General features: G+C 27.5%; 1 protein-coding gene across 8 annotated transcripts in view; it reads left to right on the top strand.

Annotated features, from left to right (window-relative positions):
- The first annotated feature begins 306 nt into the window (after positions 1-306).
- The window catches only part of LOC107635031 (uncharacterized), a 40,083-nt gene continuing 13,266 nt past the window's right edge, over positions 307-27,123 (top strand). For 4 of the 8 annotated variants that reach the window (XM_088485150.1, XM_088485145.1, XM_088485146.1 and 1 more), the window contains exons 1-9: positions 308-1,123; positions 1,290-1,530; positions 1,862-1,968; positions 3,627-3,743; positions 3,832-3,931; positions 15,588-15,636; positions 15,879-16,013; positions 25,533-25,781; positions 26,626-26,874. In XM_088485150.1, the coding sequence (XP_088341276.1) occupies positions 3,900-3,931; positions 15,588-15,636; positions 15,879-16,013; positions 25,533-25,781; positions 26,626-26,712 (552 nt within the window). In that variant the 5' untranslated portion in view covers positions 308-1,123; positions 1,290-1,530; positions 1,862-1,968; positions 3,627-3,743; positions 3,832-3,899 and the 3' untranslated portion in view covers positions 26,713-26,874. Of the gene's footprint in view, positions 1,124-1,289; positions 1,531-1,861; positions 1,969-3,626; positions 3,748-3,831; positions 3,932-9,096; positions 9,610-15,587; positions 15,637-15,878; positions 16,014-25,532; positions 26,875-27,123 lie in introns of those variants that run through there. The other 4 variants (XM_088485144.1, XM_088485143.1, XM_088485149.1 and 1 more) reach the window with 3 other exon arrangements.

Raw genomic sequence — 27,123 nt, 5'->3', positions numbered from 1 at the left:
TTCTTTTTTAAAGAAAGTTGATAAAACATTTCCTCTACTATTTCTTGTCACCCTACAATGCAATGCAAGTTCTGTTTCAATACAAATAAGAACAGTAGATATTTGTAATTATTGTATATAGATTCGATTCCAACGCACACTTTGATTTGAGGAATCGTCTATGAGGTTCTTTAAGGACTATGGAGGAATATGTTATTTTTGTGGTTGTGGTAATTTCAGTACACTACTTTTTATATTGCGTGAGTGGCCTTTAAGTTTGTGAAATTATAATAAATGAATTGTACTATTAAATGCACCACTCTCTCCCCCGTCCCACCCTCTTAAAATATCATCACACGCTTACTCTTTCTCTCTCACTTTTCTCTCACTCTTCACAAATGGATTCACCAAAGAATCACAACAACGCTTTTTCCTTCTTCTTCCTCCTCTCCTCAAACCCATGTCCATGTCTTCAACCTCATCATTCCTCAACCACCTTGGCCTTGGCTACATAGCCCTTGCTTTCCTCGTTCTCCTCTCCACCCTCATCTTATTTTCTTACCTCTGCTGTAACCGCAACCGTAACCGCAACCCTCACAATAATATTAACAACCCGGCCACCACCCACCGTGACGGCGTCGTTCTCCCACGAATAATCTTCGTCGCAGAAGGCGATGATGACGAAGACGGAGACGAAGAGCGCGGCGCGGTGGGGTTGATAAACTCGTATCCGAGGTTTCAGTTCAGCAGGGATAGCAGTAATATCGGACAGAACCCCACGTGTTCCATATGTCTGTGTGAGGATGATGCCGGAGTGCAGGCTTGACTCTTGGCTTAGGCTTAATGGCTCCTGCCCCGTTTGCCGGAACTCGCGGCTTCCGACGCCGATTCCCACGCCGCTGGATAAAGGAACAACTTCTCAACCCAGCTTCTCAACTTCATTAAGAAAACCCAGCTTTTCAACTTCTGGAACCAGGGGAGACTAAGAAAAAGAACAACTTCAAAATATGAAGATCCAGAGAGACAGAGTTAAGGAAGAACATCAACTTGCACTGGATCACAAGTCATCACTGGAGAGCCACATTGCATCATCCGAACTTATGATAAAGGAGTATGAGCAGAAGATCATTGCTGAATACATATGGTTCGCTTTTTTCATTTTCTTATTCTTTTGAAACGTCTTCTTCTTGCTTTTGGTACCATGATTTTATGGGATCAAAGATCATTCATCCTACACATAAAAAGCAGAGACTTTCTCTTTTGGTTCTTTTTGCTCTCTTCTTTAATGCTTTTCATGTGGTGGAAAACAGGATTGGTGGATCTGGCTTGGAAAACAGGATTGTTCTGTTCTTTAACTGCTCTCTCTTCTCTCCTCTTCTCCAAGGGGCAATTTTCTCCGAAGCTTCAGAGGGAAAAAACAGAGGAACCATCATAGAAGAAACACAGAGTGTACCTTAGAAACAAAGCAGAAGGAGTCTTTTGCTGGCATTGAAACAGTTTATTTCAAAAACAACCACACGCACACCAAGTGTTTGTTGGTTTGATACAAAGGTTATTATTTAACTCTTCAAACATCACTGCTCCCCCTTCCCCTTTTTGGTTCTTTTTCATTTGTTGGGCTCCCTTCATTCTTCTTCACTGTTAGGATTTCACAATAAAGTTTTTTTTAATCAGAAACTTAATCAATGAGTCGCTCACTCATGGCTTTTCTGTTCTGTTCCTGAGGTGAAAGCTTGCGTTTTTCTTAACCCTTTTGGGTATAGTTCCATCTTTGAACACGGGGTTTTTGACTTTCTAGTTAGATTCTCATGTTATTGTTTTTTTATTTATATACAAGTAGATGTTACTGTTGATGATCATTCCCTTATTTATATATAAGTAGTTGTGTTTGAAGAGGGATCAGTACTTTGGGAGAACAACAAGCATAGAGAAGTTGACAGTTTACACATTGTTTCTCTTCACCCAATTTCTCGCGATATTTCGTCAAAGGTGTGTACAGATTCTGCTTATTTTGAGCTCTTACAACAATTTTGTGGTTTTTGAGATTTTCACCGCAATTTACTGCATTTTTTTTGCTTCAACTTATTTTTTCTCTATTCCATTTTTAAACGAAGAGTGTGGGAGCCACTTGGATCTTATATTGATAAAGTGATGTGTATAGGAAAAATAAGTTATAAAAAAAATATTTCCCTTTTGTAACATGCTTAATAGAATATGCTTTTTGTTCATTATTTTGATAATAATATGTGATTTATTTGCCTTCTTGTTTAGATTTATCTGTCTAATGGAAGTTTAAGTAGAAAGTTTGTTAAAGTTGCTATATTTTGATAGTTCTTACTTGTTTGTATTTTCTTTTATGCATGTTATCTGGGTGTATATTTTAAGCTACCTACCTACTTTTATTGTTCTTTTTAGAGAATTAATGTATAAAAAAAGAATATAACTATTATCTATATTAATATCTAGTAAACTTTATACTAATTTTTATACTTGCCGATGTCTAAAATAATAGTATGCTAAAAAAAACATAGATAAATTCTCTCTATAAGGTGAAATGTGGATTTTGAAAGCTCTAGAGACTAGAGAATCTCATCTTCTTGTATGGTTTTGACTTTTTTTTTTCTCATAGCCATGTGAATGTATGTCACAAATGGGTATTCTGAAATGTGAACCCCACCAAAGGAACCCACCATACACTTAACACTTATACATATTTATACAAAAGACTATTTATAATTTGTACATATTTCAGAATTTATTTAGATTATTATAGTTAGTTTAATTTATTTTTGTATAGTTGCCTCACCTACAGTATGTAAGGCAATATATCCCAGTAAATGTACTTGAAGCATTTTTCTCCCATGTGCTGATAAATTTTCAAATAATGATGCTAAAGTTGGAAGTTCTTGTCAGATATTCACTTTGATTTGGCCTATGTCAAGTACTATCTTACTTTATAGCAATAATAATCTTTTTGATTTTGAATTTGCAGTTACTAAAGGGAATCCTATGGTCTTATCTCTTATGATTCACACCAAGTCACCAACTATAATGTGTTTACAAGGAAAAAAATTTTTTTTTGATACAAGATATTGTAAAAAATTTTTACATTTTCATCCAATTACATGGTTCTAATTGCAAGATTTCAAAGTTAGTAGATGGTTGAGTTGATGTATTCTTTTCTTTTCTTTTTACCCCTTAGAAATGATATTTGAACCATTTTTGTTTACACCTTTCTTATATACTTTTTTTTGTGATATAAAAAACAATTTTTTTTCTGACTTCATATCGATCATTTTGTATAACTAAGGTGAAAGGTGTACAAGAAAAGTGTATACAAACGTGTTCATACACCGCCGAAGTAACGCATTTTTACTGATGTGGCAATTTATGATTGAATATTGAAGTCACTTAAATATTGAAGTCGTTTGTATGGTGGGAAATTAAACGGTGAGTGAAGTTATTCCAGCTCCAGCAGTGATGTAGTCACCACAGTCACTTATTTTCACTCACTCATTCTTAAATACTCTCCGTCTAGACTTTTTAACAAAAATAAATGATCAAACAGTTTTTAATTATTATTTTTTATTTTTTAATTTGCTGATAATGGTCTGTAACTGTAATCTTCTTGTTATGTGGGTGCTAAGTTCCCTGCAAGTTCACTGAAAAAGCAGGAGGTTCGAGCATACCGGGATATTGAAAGGCAATCCACGCATAAGACTCTCGATGAGTATCTTCGTATCTGTCAACGGAGGGGGGAGGGGGTAGGTAAATTTACGCTGTAATTCTATGTGTATATCTATTAATTTCAAATTTATTTTATTTTTTATTATTATTTGCTTAATGATACAGGTGTAGCGGAGAAAGTGCATATTCAAATGGACAACGTGAAAAAGGAATTGTAGAACTTGTCTCCCAACATGGCATCCAAAGGCTTGTCATCCCATTTTAGGTAAGAAACCACTAGCCGTAACGACCCAGTGCGACATGATCATATTGAATTTCAGTGCGTCATGATCATACTAAAAATCGAGTGTTACCAACTTACCAAAAACTGTAATTGAATCAGCGCACTATCGGATTTTTTTAAAAAAAAAACTTTTACTTTATAAAAAGATTTGCGTAGATAGCTAATTAAACATACACAAGCTACAATAAGAAATCAAATAAAACATACACAAGGCCAACATTATATATAAATATAACATATAGCATAAATCATGCATACATATAAAGGTGATGTCATATATATCATAGGTTAGGATACAACAACTCTTCACATCTTGCTATTATGTATAAAATCAACACTCCGGATCTAGTCTATATAGAAAACTCCTAAATTGGAATTCGAAACTAACCTAGTCAATTATGTACATTCTATTCTCTTAGTGAATCTAATCAAAAGTGAGAGACTAACACGATACCATTGCTTTAATGTTGGAAATAGAGAATTATGATGGTGACGGGCCATTGATGATGAATTTCTTCATGAGATCATTATTAAGAGAAAGTATATCAATCACATAATAACAACTCCCCAAATTGAATACTGTGATTAGAAAAAGAAAAAAGAATAGAGCAAGTATGATGTTGAGGATTATATAGTAAAGTGATGTGATGCATTTGATTATGTAGTAAACATACACTTGTATTCTCCATTACTAAAAACATACACTTGCACCTAAATCCCGATCCCCTATCTTTCGGTAGAAAAGTTATTTTGGTTTAAATTTTAAAAAATAACCATATATAATAAATAATATATAATGAAAAATATAAAAAAAAGGTTGAACACCAACTTTTTTTAATATCTCTATTAAACTTACAAAAAAATAATAAATATTCAAATTCTAAACCGTAAATTGAAGTTTAATAGAAGATTAATTACCATACCTTGAATTTTGTGTGATGAGCTTCTTATTGGTTTCAATTTCCATCACTATCACCCTTCTCTTTCATACCTTCAATTCCATCTTTTCCCTATACTTCACATTCATTTACTCTCTACTACTCCCCATTCATTTACTCTCTACTACTCCCCCGATCCCTTTCCGTTTTTTTTCCAAATTTTATATAAAGGGAGGGGAGGGTACACTGCTCTCTACCACAAACACATTTATTCTTCGTTTCTTTACATCATCTCCGTTTCTTTGTATTCTACCAGAAAAAATAGTTTACAACAATTTTGTGGTTTTTGGTTAAATAAAGCATTACTGAAAATGTCTGCAAGAGTGAAATGTATCATGTTCTTATTCTTGTTGGTTGTGCTACAACCACCTTCCATCAAGGGTAGGTCAACGGTTTATGTACGGTTTATGTAAAAAATAATGTAGAGGGCAATTTGAATCCTAATTTTTTCTGTACAACATTATTTTTTTTGCACTTTTTCATTGGACAGTTTCATATATGTCAAACCAATGACATGAACCTGTCCAACAAAAAAGTGCAAAAAAATAATGTTGTGGGGGAAGAAATTAGGAGAAAGTAAACCGATAGGATTGATTTGGGTTGAAAACCACTGGTCCAAGATCATCATTTTTAGATTTGCAGTGAATGGTGAGATTCAAATTGCCCTCTACATTATTTTTTACATAAACCGTTGACCTACCTTTGATGGAAAGTGGTTGTAGCACAACCAACAAGAATAAGAACATAATACATTTCACTCTTACAGACATTTCAATAATGCTTTATTTGACCAAAAATCACAAAATTGATGTAAACTATTTTTTCTTATAGAATGCAGAGAAACGGAGATGAAGTAAAGAAACGGAGAGTAAATGTGTTTGTGGTAGAGTGCTATATTTCTATATCCTCTCCTCTCTTTATATAAAATTTGGAGAAGAAACGAAGAGGGGTCGGGGAGTAAGTGGAGAGTGAATGAATGTGAAGTATGGGAAAAAGATGGAATTGAAGGTTTGAAAAAGAATGGTGATAGTGATGGAAATTGAAACCAATAAGAAGCTCATCACACAAAATTCAAGGTATGGTAATTAATTTTCTGTTAACTTCAATTTACGGTTCAGAATTTGAATATTTATTATTTATTGGTGAATTTAATAGAAATATTAAAAAATTTGGTGTTCAACATTTTTTTAATATTTTTTATTATATATTATTTATGAAAAATGGTTATTTTTTAAATTTAAACCAAAATAACTTTACTTCCGAAAGAAAGGGGATCCGAATTTAGGTGCAAGTGTATGTTTAGCAATGAAGAATCAAATGCATCACATCACTTTATTACATAATCCTCAACATCATACTTCATTCTTTTTTCTTTTTCTAATTATAGTATTCAATTTGGGGAGTTGTTATTGTGTGATTGATATACTTTTTCTTAATAAAGATCTCATAAAAAAATTCAACACTAGAGCAATGGCATCGTGATTTTGTGTTGAACTTTAGTTAAGAGAGTCAAAAGATGCAAAGGGTTTGGTCAAACTTGCACATAGGTTTTATGATGAAAAAAATCTACAACAATGGTACACTTGCAGAGTTTGATGTTTGCAAAATCAAATCATGAGTCCTTCTCCGCTAGTGTTAAAGTAATTAATTACATATGGCTGCTTTGAGAGTTGGTAGAAATTAAAGCTGCTGTTATATTGTTATGTGAGAAGTAAAGAAAATCAGACTAGCTATGTATGTATATATGTACAACAACTTAGACTACCTGATCATCATGTTCTTCATGCGGATATATATATACACTTAACCAAATTATTTAATTCATGCAGTAATTCATAGACATAAAATAGTATACCGTATATGCATTACGTACAGTACGCAGCAGTAGCACTACTTGAGTAAAATTTTGCATACACGATGCATGTGTATTAGGTGCAGCCACAAAATATATGTGAGGGCCCAACTTTGTAGCCTTTGTGTTTTGTTTTTAGGGGAACCAAGAAAACTTCACACTACTCTAACATAGTGTTGAATGTTGACCCCAATAATGCTTCTTCCAGGTACAATCTCCCTCCACTTGTTTAATGACTCAAATTAAACAGACAAGCTTATTGGGGTCAACATTCAACACTATGTTAGGTTCTTCCCCCTCAATGTCTAACTTAATAGAGGAGTAGAATTAATGGGCTTATCCTACAGAATTCTTGCAAGCGATCCTATTCATCAACCCTTCATCGTTCTAACGAGCAACCGAACACGAAACAAACACCTATTTAAATTATTAAACATAGCTAATAATAGTACTTTTTGGATAAATAATTTTCAGTCAGGATATCGAAAAAATAATAAATGTGATCGTAAAACAACAACCACATATAAATAAATAATTTAAAAATAGTGGCATGTTAATAAATTATAGTATACTGTTTAAAAAGTCAAAAGAAACAGAGTGACTAAATAAAGAGAGAAAAAAAATTATTTAAAAAAAATTATTTCAAGTACAATAAAAAAAGAGTATTATGTGGCACATTTTGATTATCAAATTAAAAATATATAATAAACTAGTTTTAATTATAATAAAAAATATTATGTGATATATTTTGATTGTTAAATGATCAACTAATAATTAGTAATAATATATAAAATAGCTAATGTGAGTAGAGAGGGAACATAGAAAAGAGAAGAGGAGAGAGGAGAGACTTCATTGATTTGTAAATTTTTTTTTTAATTAAATCGCAATTAGAAAGTGTTATATATATATTTTGGTTGTGAAATTAGTAATATGTAATAGATATAATAAATTATTAATAATATATATAAGAGATAGAGTGATAAAGGAGGAAGAGAAATAGAGAAACAGAAAAGGAGAGAGGTTTCAATTTAAAAAAAATATTTTTTAATTGTAAAAAAAGAATATTATGTGACATGTTTAGATAATAAGTTTTAGAAATTGTGGCATATTGATTAAAAACCTAAAAAAAAATGAGTGAAGAAAAGAGGGAAAATTTATTAGTTTTGGAAAAAAATATTATTTTAATTATAATAAAATAGAGTACAATGTGATAGATTTTGATTGTCATATTAACGATATATTTCAATTTTAATTGTAATAAAAAAATATTGTGTTATATTTTGATTGTTAAATTAATAACTAATATTAATATATAAAAAATTGTGGTAGATGAAAGAGGATAAAATATAAAAAAGACAAAAGAAAAATCTTAATTTAAAAATTTTTTTTTTAATTTAATTACAATAAAAGTATATCAAGTATTATATTTTGATTATAAAATTATTATTTTAATTACAAAATCTACTATATAATTATTCTATAAGTCAGGTTTTACTTTAATTTGTTCTTCATTTTGGTAAAAAAAAAAAGTGCTTTTCATGTATTTAGTTTGTGGCAATTTTAACTAGAGCAGCAAATACATTCTCTTACTCAAGGTAGTTGGGCTCAAGCTAAGTTTTAAGCCAACCCTATAAGACGTGTGCATTTAATTTGCATAGCACATCAAGCAATTTTCTTCAGGTAAATATATCCCTTTGTTATTTTTTGTTGTTGTTCTCTTATTTGAATTTAATAAAACTTATTTATGATTGAATCAAGTGTTTTTTTATTAGAATATATTTTATTTATGAATGCAATATTTTTTTTTATATTAATATTAAAATTGGGTAATCAATAAAAATAATTAAAATGATACTAAAATATAAATTTATAATTTCATTTTTTTTGGACAAAAGTATTTTATATATGAAAAGGTCATTTAATATTTATAAATGATAAAATAATAAAAGATAAAATCTAAGTTTAAAGAAATAAAATAGATAAATTTTATATTAAATTAAAATTTTAGAGTGAGTTCAATATTCGATTATAAAAAATTTTAAATCATAAAAATAAAAATAAATTTAAATATTCTTACTTTTTAAATCTACACATAAAATATTACTAACACAATAAGATATTCTTTTTAAATAGTGTATTATAAATAAAAAGTTTCACTTATTTTTTTCTCCTCCAACCAAACTTGTATTGCATTATACTGGATGAGTCCTATAAGATTCTGATTGATTAGAGTTTTAGGAGAATTTTAATATTATATTTATGAAACTTAATATGCTTCTATACGATTCTTACATTATATATAATCGATATGAAACTTAATATATTTATTTCATTTTACTTGATTATAGTTAATGGTATTTTAATATTTTTTTATTTTTCTTTGTATACACTACTTAATAAGATAATAATTTTATGGAGCCTTTTTTAATGAAAAATAATAATATTTTCGAGAATTGTGAACCGAGCTTAATTTTCGTGAGCCGAGCTTGAGCTTGGTCTAACTTGACTCAGCTCAGCTCACTTCCAGCCCTACTCATCACCGCCCCTAACCATATTACTGCAGCCAACCACCTATAACCAGTTATATACAAAAAAAAAATGCTTGAAGAATCACGCCGTTGTTCTGGACGGTCATATTCTCAACTGCTGCGGAAAAGTCATGCTAGCACTCATCGCTACCATCGACGACCTGCACCCATCAAGTACGCTGCCTTATGTTGCCGCTGCAACTTCTACGATAGCTCCGCCGTCGAGTTTTGTTGATAAAATCGCCACCAACCTCCTCCATGCCGAACTGGAGTTCCAACTTTGCCAATCTCCTATGTTTATCCCCACCTTTCCTTATCCAAAGGCTTGTCATCCCATTTTAGGTAAGAAACCACTAGCCGTAACGACCCAATTTCCAGTGCGTCATGATCATACTGAATTTCAGTGCGTCATGATCATACTGAAAATCGAGTGTTACCAACTTACTTAAAAAAACTTTAACTATTTACTATTAAGCCTATAATTGAATCAGCGCACTATCAGATTTTTGAAAAAAAAAAACTTTTACTTTATAAAAAGATTTGCGTAGACAGCTAATTAAACATACACAAGCTACAATAAGGAATCAAATAAAACATACACAAGGCCAACATTATATATAAACATAACATATAGCATAAATCATACATACATAAAAAGGTGATGTCATATATATCATAGGTTAGAGTACAACACCTCTTCACATCTTGCTACTATGTATAAAATCAACACTCCGGATCCTAGTCCATATAGGAAACCCCTAAGTTGGCGTCTGAAACTAGCCTAGTCAACTATGTACATTCTATTCTCTCAGTGAATCTAATCAAAACTAATTTAATGACTATAAATATATTCTCATATCTCGATTTTATAGATATCCAATAAATTAGTTTTAATAGTTAAAATTAAACATATCCAATAAATAATTTATAGATAATATATTAATAGTCATTAAATTCACATGACAATATATTTAAAATTATTGTATTTATTATAGTCATTGCCTGTAATTTGATCATTTCTATTAAAATATACTTAATAAATAAATCTATATTTATAGTTATTTTCTTTATATGACTTTGTGTAAAAAAAAAAGACAATATTATTAAAATAGAAATGAAATAGCCATATATATATATGGATATCCAAACGATCACATACATTCATATTAATGCTATGCATGGTAAATTAATTGATTGAATGTGACGCTTTTGCAGTGGTGTTACTAAAGTGATGAATAATATTGTGGTAGCTTCGTTCAATGGAGTGTACCTACTATAGTGCTAAGGGAAAAAGAAAAAAGTATTTAGTTTTGTGATATCTAAATGCACATTATTGAATATCTATATATACATGAAGATTAATTACTTGGTGACCTTGTGATCGATCTTTTAAAATATACACAAATACGTTAAAAATATAAAATATACATTAAAAAAATTAAACAACACATATATTTATATACAAATATATAATGAATAATTTTAATGTATAAAATAAATAGATTTGATAAATAATATACTCTTTTAAGTCATGTATGTTTAATTAAAAAATAAATAATATAAATAATTAGCTTGATATATATATTGTTGTTTTCAATATATTAAATAATAAAATAAGATTTTTCCAAAAAAGAAGAAAGAATATAAGAGATAGGGTTAATTATAATAAAGGAAGATACAAATAAGGCCTTTTATTATATACATGAGTGTACTAAGTAATAAGAAGTGCAGAATGGGGTCAACGAGTATGTAGGAATGCAAATTGGTGGCCCATTATATATTTTGGTTTAACATTATGGTTGTAGGTATAAGGTTGCATTTTCTAATACAGGATATCGTTTAACCCATGCAACTCTCATAAATAATAACACAAACTTTCACTTTTAAATTTTTATTCTGTTATTGGTACCAAATTTGTCGTCCATATTTAATTATTTTACTAATTAATCTTAGCTTGTTTTGAAAAGAAGAAATATGCTACCTCAACACGCTAATAAGATGATGGTCTTAATTGAGTATAATTAATTATTTATGGTAAAATAATTTTTTTTGTTTTAAATTTTACAACTTACTTTGGCCATATATATAGCAAGGCACATATTTTTTTCATCCTTTACTTCGACTATATTCTCTATATATTTTGAAAGATTTTGTTAACAAATATGTTAATACCATAGTAAATTTTTTTTTTAAAATTATATACATATTATATTAAATATATAATTTTTTTTAAATTAAATACATATTTAATTTAAAAAAAATTATATATTTAATATAATATGTATATAATTTAAAAAAAAAGAAGATTTTTTTAACTATGGTATTAACATATTTGTTAACAAAATCTTTCAAAATATATAGAGTATAGTCAGCAAAGGATGAAAAAAATATGTGCTCTACTGTAGGTTGTAAAATTTAAAACAAAAAAGAGATTGTTTTACCATAAATAATTAATTTTACTCAATTAAAACCACCATCTTATTAGCGTGTTGAGGTAGCATATTTCTTCATTTCAAACAAGCTAAGATTAATGAGTAAAATAATTAAATATAAACGACAAATTTAATATCAATAACAGAATAAAAATTTAAAAGTGGAAGTTTGTGTTACTATATATGAGAGTTGCATAGGTTAAACGATACCCTGTATTAGAAATTAGAAAATGCCACCTTATACCTACAAGCATAATATGAATGTATAGCATTAATATGAATGTATGTGATAGTTTGGGTATTCATATATATATGGCTATTTCATTTCTATTTTATAATATTGTCTTTTTTTTTACACAAAGTCATATAAAGAAAATAACTATAAATATTGATTTATTTATTAAGTATATTTTAATAAAAATGATCAAATTACAAGCAATGACTATATAAATACAATAATTTTAAATATATTGCCATGTGAATTTAATAACTATTAATATATTATCTATAAATTAATTATTGGATATGTTTAATTTTAACTATTAAAAATAATTTAATAACTATAAATATAATCTCATATTTTTATATAAAAATTTGATTCTCATACTAAAGAAAAAATTTAAAAATCAGCAGAATTTATTATTTTTTATTAATATTTTTACTTTTTTAGTTATCAATCTAATTTTTTAGTCTAGCAATTTAATAATATACTGTCAGCTCATATTTTTAATATTATTAACTAACTGCTAACTAAAAATAATAAATTATACTATTTTTTTAATAATTTTCCGAGATTAAGTATATAACATCCATGACCTTTTTTATTTTATATAATGTGACGCTAACAATCTCATATAAACATAAAATACTATAACTTACCTAATTAATGACACAACAAATAAAAAATTATCATTTATATTAATTTTATGGATATCTTACACATAAACATTACTTTTCTAAAAAGGCTAATAATAATTATTTTTTCCTCAAAAAAAAAAATACTATTAACAATTTTATTGATATCTTATTTAAGCAAGTCTCTGATTTATGTCATTTTATAAAAATAAGTCAATTTGATTAAAAAGAAAATTTAAATAGAACAGATTTATAACCAAATTCTATTAAGAATATTTATGTAATTTTACATTTCAAATATTTTAGTGAAATAAATTACCAATTTTTTATTAGCCTTATAACTAATAAGTAATATACCTGAATATCACCATTTTTTGCTCTATTAATAAATTAAATTCTACTACTAAGTTAGCTAGCAATTTTTTAATTAAAAAAAAAGGGGAAAAAAAAAAGAAATAGAGTTAGCTAGGCACGAAGGTGAAAGAGAAAAGAAGGAAGGAAACATAGTTTGCAGAAAAAGATGTGTGGGTCATAGAAAGAGAAAGAGAGAGAGTGAAGGGAATGGCAGCTTTATTATGCTTTTCAAAGTTTTACTTTTACTCTTTTGTTAACACCCCATTCTGTGTTACTCATCCTATAAACTATAAAGTTCTTATTGCTTCCATCACCCCACATTTACACAATAATAATAATAATAATAATAATAATAATAATAATAATAATAATAATAATAATAATAATAATAATACCTTCCAATAGTAATATTTTATACACATATTAACACCTAAACATACTTAAAATATTAATATAATTTTAATTGTTAATGTCAATTAATAAATAATGTATATTTTTTATAATTAAAATTGCTAATACATATATATTTTAAAAATATTTAAAAATTTTCCTATCATATAATATAATCATCATAACAAAGTTTATCTCTTCTTCTAAATAATCACATAATATAATTATATATAAGGTTTAACTTAATTTCACATAAACCCTATATATAGTCAAATTAACAAAAGTGTAGCCCTAACTATTTTAACTAGAAGTGATACAAATATAAATATATATAATTAAAAATTTAATTTTGATATATTTTTATGGAAAATTTTGGCTAATTATGACTGAAAATTTTTTGTTACCAAACTTTTTTCCATCACAATATATAGTGTGAGTGAGGATGCCAAATTCAAAATAAACGGCATTTATAATTAAAATCTTATCGTAACGGATAAGGTTAAAAGGGATTCTAGCTGTATTGAAAGAAAACCTAATAAATTAATACATGGAGAGATCATTTTTATTTTCTCACAAAATCTTAAGAGTGATAGAAAATACGAAAATTTTAAAAAATAAAAACTCTAATCAAAAGTGAACTGGTTATAAAACCTATTGCACAGAGACAATCTTAAAAATCGAATCCGAGATATGGTGCTTAAATAACTCAAACAAAACCACTTGTGCCCGCTTGGACATTGTAACTAAGCTAGTTGTACTTTGGAGGACTTGGAAGAGTCAACAATTGTTGAATTGTCCTCAATAACATCTGGTGAGTGGTGACATATTCCTTCTCTCATCACAAGATAAAGGAACCTTAATTATTTTTCCCCATAAGCCAATGGTCAACGGAAAAAAATAAATTGAAAACTAATTATAAATAGGGGCATGGTCCCAAGAGCATTCCCTGTTTAATAGGGTGATAAAAGAAAAAGAATGGTCCCAAGAGCATTCCCTGTTTAATCTATCATGATTAATGATGAGAATCATTTCTGGGTCAAAAATGCGAACAATACCTAAATTCAGGAATTACAGCTGGAAATGTGGACAAGACAAGGTGTACATCATACTCGATCTTATATTGATAAAGTGATGTGTATAGGAAAAATAAGTTATAAAAAAAATATTTCCCTTTTGTAACATGCTTAATAGTATATGCTTTTTGTTCATTATTTGATAATAACATGTGATTTATTTGCCTTCTTGTTTAGATTTATCTGTCTAATGAAAGTTTAAGTAGAAAGTTTGCTAAAGTTGCTATATTTTGATAGTTCTTACTTGTTTGTATTCTCTTTTATGCTTGTTATCTGGGTGTATATTTTGAGCTATCTACCTACTTTTATTGTTCTTTTTAGAGAATTAATGTATAAAAAAAGAATATAACTATTATCTATATTAATATCTAGTAAACTTTATACTAATTTTTATACTTGCCGATGTCTAAAATAATAGTATGCTAAAAAAACATAGATAAATTCTCTCTATAAGGTGAAATGTGGATTTTGAAAGCTCTAGAGACTAGAGAATCTCATCTTGTATGGTTTTGATTTTTTTTTTTATCATAGCCATGTGAATGTATGTCACAAATGGATATTTTGAAATGTGAACCCCACCAAAGGAACCCACCATACACTTAACACTTATACATATTTATACAAAAGACTATTTATAATTTGTACATATTTCAGAATTTATTTAGATTATTATAGTTAGTTTAATTTATTTTTGTATAGTTGCCTCACCTACAGTATGTAAGGCAATATATCCCAGTAAATGTACTTGAAGCATTTTTCTCCCATGTGCTGATAAATTTTCAAAAATGTAATGATGCTAAAGTTGGAAGTTCTTGTCAGATATTCACTTTGATTTGGCCTATGTCAAGTACTATCTTACTTTATAGCAATAATAATCTTTTTGATCTTGAATATGCAGTTACTAAGGGAATCCTATGGTCTTATGATTCACACCAAGTCACCAACTATAATGTGTTTACAAGAAAAATTTTTTTTTTTGATACAATATATTGTAAAAATTTTTTATATTTCCATCCAATTACATGGTTCTAATTGCAAGATTTCAAAGTTAGTCGATGGTTGAGTTGATGCATTCCTTTCTTTTCTTTTTACCCCTTAGAAATGATATTTGAACCATTTTTTGTTTACACCTTTCTTATAAACTTTTTTTTTGTGATATAAAAAACATTTTTTGTTTTGACTTCATATCGTTCATTTTGTATAACTAACTTGAAAGGTGTACAAGAGAAGTGTATACAAACGTGTTCATACACCGCGGAAGTAAGGTAATTTTACTGATGTGGCAATTTATGATTGAATATTGAAGTCTTATATTTAACGCACGTCTCTACCACAAAGCAGAGTTAGAGTTTACCCATACTTCCACATTCATTCACTCTCCATTACTCTCCACTCCGACTTCTCTCCGTTTCTTCAAATTTTATACAAAGGGAGGAGAGGGGAGGGTATAGAAATACTGCACTCTACCACAAACACATTTACTCTCTCTTCTCTTTTCTTCTCCAAGGGACAAGTTTCTCCGAAGGTTCAGAGGAACCATCATAGAAGAAACACAGAGAGTACTTTAGAAACAAAGCAGAAGGAGACTTTTGCTGGCATTGAAACAGCACGCACACCAAGTGTTTGTTGGTCTGATACAAAGGTTATAACATCTCTGTTCCTCCTTCCCCTTTTTAGTTCTTTTTCATTTGTTGGGCTCCCTTCATTCTTCTTCACGGTTGGGATTTCACAATAAAGTTTTTTTATTTGCTGGGGGAGGATGTGATTAAATTGTTGCTTAAAGTTTAGCTTTTTCATCGTATGAAACAGTGTTCTTTGTTTTTTTGATAATTTCAAGTGGCCAATTTCAATTTTAATTGCTGATTCATCTTATAATATAACTATAAGATGCCTAGAATTTCGTGGATAAACTACAAGTCTGAACTTTAATGCATCTTTAGATCTTGCCATTGATATTCTTTTTCAACTCTTGCTTCCTATTTGTTCTTGTTAGCAACCACTTTTTGACACCTTTTATGGTAGGCATACATATATATAAGGGACTTTGTGCATGAAGAACAAAAAAAAAAAGAAAAATTTCCTACTCTAGAGCTTTCAAAATCCACATTTCACCTTATAGAGAGAATTTATCTATGTTTTTTTAGCATACTATTATTTTAGACATCGGCAAGTATAAAAATTAGTATAAAGTTTACTAGATATTAATATAGATAATAGTTATATTCTTTTTTTATATATTAATTCTCTAAAAAGAACAATAAAAGTAGGTAGGTAGCTCAAAATATACACCCAGATAACATGCATAAAAGAGAATACAAATAAGTAAGAACTATCAAAATATAGCAACTTTAGCAAACTTTCTACTTAAACTTCCATTAGACAGATAAATCTAAACAAGAAGGCAAATAAATCACATGTTATTATCAAATAATGAACAAAAAGCATATACTATTAAGCATGTTACAAAAGGGAAATATTTTTTTTATAACTTATTTTTCCTATACACATCACTTTATCAATATAAGATCGAGTATGATGTACACCTTGTCTTGTCCACATTTCCAGCTGTAATTCCTGAATTTAGGTATTGTTCGCATTTTTGACCCAGAAATGATTCTCATCATTAATCATGATAGATTAAACAGGGAATGCTCTTGGGACCATTCTTTTTCTTTTATCACCCTATTAAACAGGGAATGCTCTTGGGACCATGCCCCTATTTATAATTAGTTTTCAATTTATTTTTTTTCGTTGACCATTGGCTTATGGGGGAAAATAATCAAGGTTCTTTTATCTTGTGATGAGAGAAGGAATATGTCACCACTCACCAGATGTTATTGAGGACAATTCAACAATTGTTGACTCTTCCAAGTCCTCCAAAGTACAACTAGCTTAGTTACAATGTCCAAGCGGGCACAAGTGGTTTTGTTTGAGTTATTTAAGCATCATATCTCGGATTCGATTTTTAAGATTGTCTCTGTGCAATAGGTTTTATAACCAGTTCACTTTTGATTAGAGTTTTTATTTTTTAAAATTTTCGTATTTTCTATCACTCTTAAGATTTTGTGAGAAAATAAAAATGATCTCTCCATGTATTAATTTATTAGGTTTTCTTTCAATACAGCTAGAATCCCTTTTAACCTTATCCGTTACGATAAGATTTTAATTATAAATGTCGTTTATTTTGAATTTGGCATCCTCACTCACACTATATATTGTGATGGAAAAAAGTTTGGCAACAAAAAATTTTCAGTCATAATTAGCCAAAATTTTCCATAAAAATATATCAAAATTAAATTTTTAATTATATATATTTATATTTGTATCACTTCTAGTTAAAATAGTTAGGGCTACACTTTTATTAATTTGACTATATATAGGGTTTATGTGAAATTAAGTTAAACCTTATATATAATTATATTATGTGATTATTTAGAAGAAGAGATAAACTTTGTTATGATGATTATCTTATATGATAGGAAAATTTTTAAATATTTTTAAAATATATATGTATTAGCAATTTTAATTATAAAAAATATACATTATTTATTAATTGACATTAACAATTAAAATTATATTAATATTTTAAGTATGTTTAGGTGTTAATATGTGTATAAAATATTACTATTGGAAGGTATTATTATTATAATTATTATTATTATTATTATTATTGTGTAAATATGGGGTGATGGAAGCAATAAGAACTTTATAGTTTATAGGATGAGTAACACAGAATGGGGTGTTAACAAAAGAGTAAAAGTAAAACTTTGAAAAGCATAATGAAGCTGCCATTCCCTTCACTCTCTCTCTTTCTCTTTCTATGACCCACACATCTTTTTCTGCGAACTATGTTTCCTTCCTTCTTTTCTCTTTCACCTTCGTGCCTAGCTAACTCTATTTCTTTTTTTTTTCCCCCTTTTTTTTTAATTAAAAAATTGCTAGCTAACTTAGTAGTAGAAATTAATTTATTAATAGAGCAAAAAATGGTGATATTCAGGTATATTACTTATTAGTTATAAGGCTAATAAAAAATTGGTAATTTATTTCACTAAAATATTTGAAATGTAAAATTACATAAATATTCTTAAAAGAATTTGGTTATAAATCTGTTCTATTTAAATTTTCTTTTTAATCAAATTGACTTATTTTTATAAAATGACATAAATCAGAGACTTGCTTAAATAAGATATTAATAAAATTGTTAATAGTATTTTTTTTTGAGGAAAAAATAATTATTATTAGCCTTTTTAGAAAAGTAATGTTTATGTGTAAGATATCCATAAAATTAATATAAGTGATAATTTTTTATTTGTTGTGTCATTAATTAGGTAAGTTATAGTATTTTATGTTTATATGAGATTGTTAGCGTCACATTATATAAAATAAAAAAGGTCATGGATGTTATATACTTAATCTCGGAAAATTATTAAAAAATTAGTATAATTTATTATTTTTAGTTAGCAGTTAGTTAATAATATTAAAAATATGAGCTGACAGTATATTATTAAATTGCTAGACTAAAAAATTAGATTGATAACTAAAAAAGTAAAAATATTAATAAAAAATAATAAATTCTGCTGATTTTTAAATTTTTTCTTTAGTATGAGAATCAAATTTTTATATAAAAATATGAGATTATATTTATAGTTATTAAATTAGTTTTAATAGTTAAAATTAAACATATCCAATAATTAATTTATAGATAATATATTAATAGTTATTAAATTCACATGGCAATATATTTAAAATTATTGTATTTATATAGTCATTGCCTGTAATTTGATCATTTTTATTAAAATATACTTAATAAATAAATCAATATTTATAGTTATTTTCTTTATATGATTTTGTGTAAAAAAAAAGACAATATTATAAAATAGAAATGAAATAGCCATATATATATGAATATCCAAACTATCACATACATTCATATTAATGCTATACATTCATATTATGCTTGTAGGTATAAGGTGGCATTTTCTAATTTCTAATACAGGGTATCGTTTAACCTATGCAACTCTCATATATAGTAACACAAACTTCCACTTTTAAATTTTTATTCTGTTATTGATATTAAATTTGTCGTTTATATTTAATTATTTTACTCATTAATCTTAGCTTGTTTGAAATGAAGAAATATGCTACCTCAACACGCTAATAAGATGGTGGTTTTAATTGAGTAAAATTAATTATTTATGGTAAAACAATCTCTTTTTTGTTTTAAATTTTACAACCTACAGTAAAGCACATATTTTTTTCATCCTATGCTGACTATACTCTATATATTTTGAAAGATTTTGTTAACAAATATGTTAATACCATAGTTAAAAAAATCTTCTTTTTTTTTTTAAATTATATACATATTATATTAAATATATAATTTTTTTAAAATTAAATATGTATTTAATTTAAAAAAAATTATATATTTAATATAATATGTATATAATTTTAAAAAAAATTTTACTATGGTATTAACATATTTTTTAACAAAATCTTTCAAAATATATAGAGAATATAGTCGAAGTAAAGGATGAAAAAAATATGTGCCTTGCTGTATATATGGCCAAAGTAGGTTGTAAAATTTAAAACAAAAAAAATTATTTTACCATAAATAATTAATTATACTCAATTAAGACCATCATCTTATTAGCGTGTTGAGGTAGCATATTTCTTCTTTTCAAAAGAAGCTAAGATTAATTAGTAAAATAATTAAATATGGACGACAAATTTGGTACCAATAACAGAATAAAAATTTAAAAGTGAAAGTTTGTGTTATTATTTATGAGAGTTGCATGGGTTAAAAGATATCCTGTATTAGAAAATGCAACCAAAATATATAATGGGCCACCAATTTACATTCCTACATACTCGTTGACCCCATTCTGCACTTCTTATTACTTAGTACACTCATGTATATAATAAGAGGCCTTATTTGTATCTTCCTTTATTATAATTAACCCTATCTCTTATATTCTTTCTTCTTTTTTGGAAAAATCTTATTTTATTATTTAATATATTGAAAACAACAATATATATATCAAGCTAATTATTTATATTATTTATTTTTTAATTAAACATACATGACTTAAAAGAGTATATTATTTATCAAATCTATTTATTTTATACATTAAAATTATTCATTATATATTTGTATATAAATATATGTGTTGTTTAATTTTTTTAATGTATATTTTATATTTTCAACGTATTTGTGTATATTTTAAAAGATCGATCACAAGGTCACCAAGTAATTAATCTTCATGTATATATAGATATTCAATAATGTGCATTTAGATATCACAAAACTAAATACTTTTTTCTTTTTCCCTTAGCACTATAGTAGGTACACTCCATTGAACGAAGCTACCACAATATTATTCATCACTTTAGTAACACCACTGCAAAAGCGTCACATTCAATCAATTAATTTACCATGAATAGCATTAATATGAATGTATGTGATCGTTTGGATATCCATATATATATATGGCTATTTCATTTCTATTTTAATAATATTGTCTTTTTTTTTTTACACAAAGTCATATAAAGAAAATAACTATAAATATAGATTTATTTATTAAGTATATTTTAATAGAAATGATCAAATTACAGGCAATGACTATAATAAATACAATAATTTTAAATATATTGTCATGTGAATTTAATGACTATTAATATATTATCTATAAATTATTTATTGGATATGTTTAATTTTAACTATTAAAACTAATTTATTGGATATCTATAAAATCGAGATATGAGAATATATTTATAGTCATTAAATTAGTTTTGATTAGATTCACTGAGAGAATAGGATGTACATAGTTGACTAGGCTAGTTTCAGACGCCAACTTAGGGGTTTCCTATATGGACTAGGATCCGGAGTGTTGATTTTATACATAGTAGCAAGATGTGAAGAGTTGTTGTACTCTAACCTATGATATATATGACATCACCTTTTTATGTATGTATGATTTCTGCTATATGTTATGTTTATATATAATGTTGGCATTGTGTATGTTTTATTTGATTCCTTATTGTAGCTTGTGTATGTTTAATTAGCTGTCTACGCAAATCTTTTTATAAAGTAAAAGTTTTTTTTTTCAAAAATCTGATAGTGCGCTGATTCAATTATAGGCTTAATAGTAAATAGTTAAAGTTTTTTTAAGTAAGTTGGTAACACTCGATTTTCAGTATGATCATGACGCACTGAAATTCAGTATGATCATGACGCACTGAAAATTGGGTCGTTACGGCTAGTGGTTTCTTACCTAAAATGGGATGACAAGCCTTTGGATAAGGAAAGGTGGGGATAAACATAGGAGATTGGCAAAGTTGGAACTCCAGTTCGGCATGGAGGAGGTTGGTGGCGATTTTATCAACAAAACTCGACGGCGGAGCTATCGTAGAAGTTGCAGCGGCAACATAAGGCAGCGTACTTGATGGGTGCAGGTCGTCGATGGTAGCGATGAGTGCTAGCATGACTTTTCCGCAGCAGTTGAGAATATGACCGTCCAGAACAACGGCGTGATTCTTCAAGCATTTTTTTTTGTATATAACTGGTTATAGGTGGTTGGCTGCAGTAATATGGTTAGGGGCGGTGATGAGTAGGGCTGGAAGTGAGCTGAGCTGAGTCAAGTTAGACCAAGCTCAAGCTCGGCTCACGAAAATTAAGCTCGGTTCACAATTCTCGAAAATATTATTATTTTTTCATTAAAAAAGGCTCCATAAAATTATTATCTTATTAAGTAGTGTATACAAAGAAAAATAAAAAAATATTAAAATACCATTAACTATAATCAAGTAAAATGAAATAAATATATTAAGTTTCATATCGATTATATATAATGTAAGAATCATATTGAAGCATGTTAAGTTTCATAAATATAATATTAAAATTCTCCTAAAACTCTAATCAATCAGAATCTTATAGGATATAATGCAATACAAGTTTGGTTGGAGGAGAAAAAAATAAGTGAAACTTTTTATTTATAATATACTATTTAAAAAGAATATCTTATTGTGTTAGTAATATTTTATGTGTAAATTTAAAAAGTAAGAATATTTAAATTTATTTTTATTTTTATGATTTAAAATTTTTTATAATCGAATATTGAACTCACTCTAAAATTTTAATTTAATATAAAATTTATCTATTTTATTTCTTTAAACTTAGATTTTATCTTTTATTATTTTATCATTTATAAATATTAAATGACCTTTTCATATATAAAATACTTTTGTCCAAAAAAAATGAAATTATAAATTTATATTTTAGTATCATTTTAATTATTTTTATTGATTGCCCAATTTTAATATTAATATAAAAAAAATATTGCATTCATAAATAAAATATATTCTAATAAAAAAAACACTTGATTCAATCATAAATAAGTTTTATTAAATTCAAATAAGAGAACAACAACAAAAAATAACAAAGGGATATATTTACCTGAAGAAAATTGCTTGATGTGCTATGCAAATTAAATGCACACGTCTTATAGGGTTGGCTTAAAACTTAGCTTGAGCCCAACTACCTTGAGTAAGAGAATGTATTTGCTGCTCTAGTTAAAATTGCCACAAACTAAATACATGAAGAGCACTTTTTTTTTTTTTTTACCAAAATGAAGAACAAATTAAAGTAAAACCTGACTTATAGAATAATTATATAGTAGATTTTGTAATTAAAATAATAATTTTATAATCAAAATATAATACTTGATATACTTTTATTGTAATTAAATTAAAAATTTCTTTTTTTTTAAATTAAGATTTTTCTTTTGTCTTTTTTATATTTTATCCTCTTTCATCTACCACAATTTTTTATATATTAATATTAGTTATTAATTTAACAATCAAAATATAACACAATATTTTTTTATTACAATTAAAATTGAAATATATCGTTAATATGACAATCAAAATCTATCACATTGTACTCTATTTTATTATAATTAAAATAATATTTTTTTTCCAAAACTAATAAATTTTTCCTCTTTTCTTCACTCATTTTTTTTAGGTTTTTAATCAATATGCCACAATTTCTAAAACTTATTATCTAAACATGTCACATAATATTCTTTTTTTACAATTAAAAAATATTTTTTTTTAAATTGAAAACCTCTCTCCTTTTCTGTTTCTCTATTTCTCTTCCTCCTTTATCACTCTATCTCTTATATATATTATTAATAATTTATTATATCTATTACATATTACTAATTTCACAACCAAAATATATATATAACACTTTCTAATTGCGATTTAATTAAAAAAAAATTTTACAAATCAATGAAGTCTCTTCTCTCTCCTCTTCTCTTTTCTATGTTCCCTCTCTACTCACATTAGCTATTTTATATATTATTACTAATTATTAGTTGATCATTTAACAATCAAAATATATCACATAATATTTTTTATTATAATTAAAACTAGTTTATTATATATTTTTAATTTGATAATCAAAATGTGCCACATAATACTCTTTTTTTATTGTACTTGAAATAATTTTTTTTAAATAATTTTTTCTCTCTCTTTATTTAGTCACTCTGTTTCTTTTGACTTTTTAAACAGTATACTATAATTTATTAACATGCCACTATTTTTAAATTATTTATTTATATGTGGTTGTTGTTTTACGATCACATTTATTATTTTTTCGATATCCTGACTGAAAATTATTTATCCAAAAAGTACTATTATTAGCTATGTTTAATAATTTAAATAGGTGTTTGTTTCGTGTTCGGTTGCTCGTTAGAACGATGAAGGGTTGATGAATAGGATCGCTTGCAAGAATTCTGTAGGATAAACCCATTAATTCTACTCCTCTATTAAGTTAGACATTGAGGGGGAAGAACCTAACATAGTGTTGAATGTTGACCCGAATAAACTTGTCTGTTTAATTTGAGTCATTAAACAAGTGGAGGGAGATTGTACCTGGAAGAAGCATTATTGGAGTCAACATTCAACACTATGTTAGAGTAGTGTGAAGTTTTCTTGGTTCCCCTAAAAACAAAACACAAAGGCTACAAAGTTGGGCCCTCACATATATTTTGTGGCTGCACCTAATACACATGCATCGTGTATGCAAAATTTCACTCAAGTAGTGCTACTGCTGCGTACTGTACGTAATGCATATACGGTATACTATTTTATGTCTATAAATTACTGCATGAATTAAATAATTTGGTTAAGTGTATATATATATCCGCATGAAGAACATGATGATCAGGTAGTCTAAGTTGTTGTACATATATACATACATAGCTAGTCTGATTTTCTTTACTTCTCACATAACAATATAACAGCAGCTTTAATTTCTACCAACTCTCAAAGCAGCCATATGTAATTAATTACTTTAACACTAGCGGAGAAGGACTCATGATTTGATTTTGCAAACATCAAACTCTGCAAGTGTACCATTGTTGTAGATTTTTTTCATCATAAAACCTATGTGCAAGTTTGACCAAACCCTTTGCATCTTTTGACTCTCTTAACTAAAGTTCAACACAAAATCACGATGCCATTGCTCTAGTGTTGAATTTTTTTATGAGATCTTTATTAAGAAAAAGTATATCAATCACACAATAACAACTCCCCAAATTGAATACTATAATTAGAAAAAGAAAAAAGAATGAAGTATGATGTTGAGGATTATGTAATAAATTGATGTGATGCATTTGATTCTTCATTGCTAAACATACACTTGCACCTAAATTCGGACCCCCTTTCTTTCGGTAGTAAAATTATTTTGGTTTAAATTTAAAAAATAACCATTTTTCATAAATAATATATAATAAAAAATATTAAAAAAATGTTGAACACCAAATTTTTTAATATCTCTATTAAATTCACCAATAAATAATAAATATTCAAATTCTGAACCGTAAATTGAAGTTAACAGAAAATTAATTACCATACCTTGAATTTTGTGTGATGAGCTTCTTATTGGTTTCAATTTCCATCACTATCACCCTTCTTATTTTCTCTCTATAAATTCTTTTCTTTTTAATAGTGTATTCACATGAACATGTTTATCATTATAACCATCATCTTTGTTAATTTTATTATTATTTATCATGGGCTCCTTGTGAATCATACTATTGCATATTTTGGTACACTTTTGAACTGAACACATTTCACAATTTTTCATCTTGAGTTTCAGATATTGGTGACACTTTTGTACATGGAATCGGTGAATCCATCGGCGGTGACCCCAAGCAAGAAGTTGGCCCGGAATTTCGCCAAGGTTCTTCATCTTAGAGCACTGATTGGGATTACGCCGGTTGATGGTTTGAAGAATGTTATCTCTGATGCTAATCTCAAGAATGACGGAAACATTGGCAAGGGAACAATAAATTGGTCGCATCGTTCAACAAAGATGGTGTCATTTGTATGGTGGGAAATTAAAACGGTGAATGAAGTCATTCCTGCTTCAGTAGTCATGTAGTCACCGCAGTCACTTATTTTCACTCACTCATTCTTAAATACTCTAGAGGGTAGAGTTTTTAACAAAAATAAATTATCAAACAGTTTTTAATTATTATTTTTGACATATATAGAGCATTTTTTTAAATATTGATAAAATTTTGGTATAATATTTAATTATTAAATTTTATAGTGTATTAAAATATACAAAATGTGAATATTTTAAAAAATACCATAAAATTCAATAACCGAGGTGGTGGTGGATTCTGTTTGTTTGGTGTTATTCGGCTGTATTATTCTATTTGTTTGGTGTTATTCTGTTTTTATAGTGTTTTACAAAATGTGAATATTTTAATTTTGGAGTTTTATATTACGGTTTTATTTATTTTAATTTCCAAGTTTTTGTATTTGACAAGGAAATATATGATTAAATATTTTCTATTCTGTCTCTTTTGTTGATATCATGGTCTTTTTGTTCTAATATTGCTCATGGTTGTTCTGTTCTGCTATGTTTATACATATACTAATATTGAGAATTTACTATTAAGTAATAGCTAATTATATTTAATTGCTTATGTTGTTGTTGTTTGTCGACATATGTTCTTCCAGGATCATAGTTTCTAAATCTGTTTGGTCATGTTTATAAAAAATAATAATAAATAATATTATGTTCATTGATATCGTTATATAAATAAGGTTTATCATTGGTTTCTCTCTAAAAAAGGTAGTCAAGGTGTTCCTTTCTGAACAGATTTAGAAATTATACTTTTTGAGGAACAAGTGTCTATTTTATATCATTGTTGGTTCTAATTTTTTTTCCCTCCTTTCAGGAAGTTACTACAGAATCTTTTGAGCCATCACTCCTCTTCTCGCACTATATCCTTGTTCCTTCTGATGAAATTTCTCTCCTCTTCTGAAATATAATCTTTTAATTGCGCTATCTTAATCTCTTTTAGCTGATAATTCTGTTTGTTTTTAGCTAAATTCTAATGAGTAGGAGCAGAGGATGCTGCATCATCTGGTGATGGAAAAGTAGCAAAGGGTGATCAAGCGAAGAAGAGGTTAAAGAAACGTCATGGGTGAGTACACTCCCAACTGTAATATTAGAATGCGTATGTGGTATAATTTTTTTTATGATTGGAAGTTGATATCCCTTAGTCTTAAATTGAATGAAATCTGTTGTTAAAAAGTATTTGTGTCAGTAATGCTATTTTACATAGAAATTATAGACTAATATCTTTGACATCAGAAATTTGATACATGATTAATGGTTTAATTTTCTAAAAATGAATGGTTAATCTGAAGAATAGGAATAGAGAAGCTTTGAT

This window comes from Arachis ipaensis, chromosome B4, assembly GCF_059453495.1.
Source record: "Arachis ipaensis isolate K30076 ecotype BB chromosome B4, ASM5945349v1, whole genome shotgun sequence".
In the NCBI taxonomy this organism is placed as follows: domain Eukaryota; kingdom Viridiplantae; phylum Streptophyta; class Magnoliopsida; order Fabales; family Fabaceae; genus Arachis; species Arachis ipaensis.
This window is presented reverse-complemented; position numbering and strand designations above follow the sequence as displayed.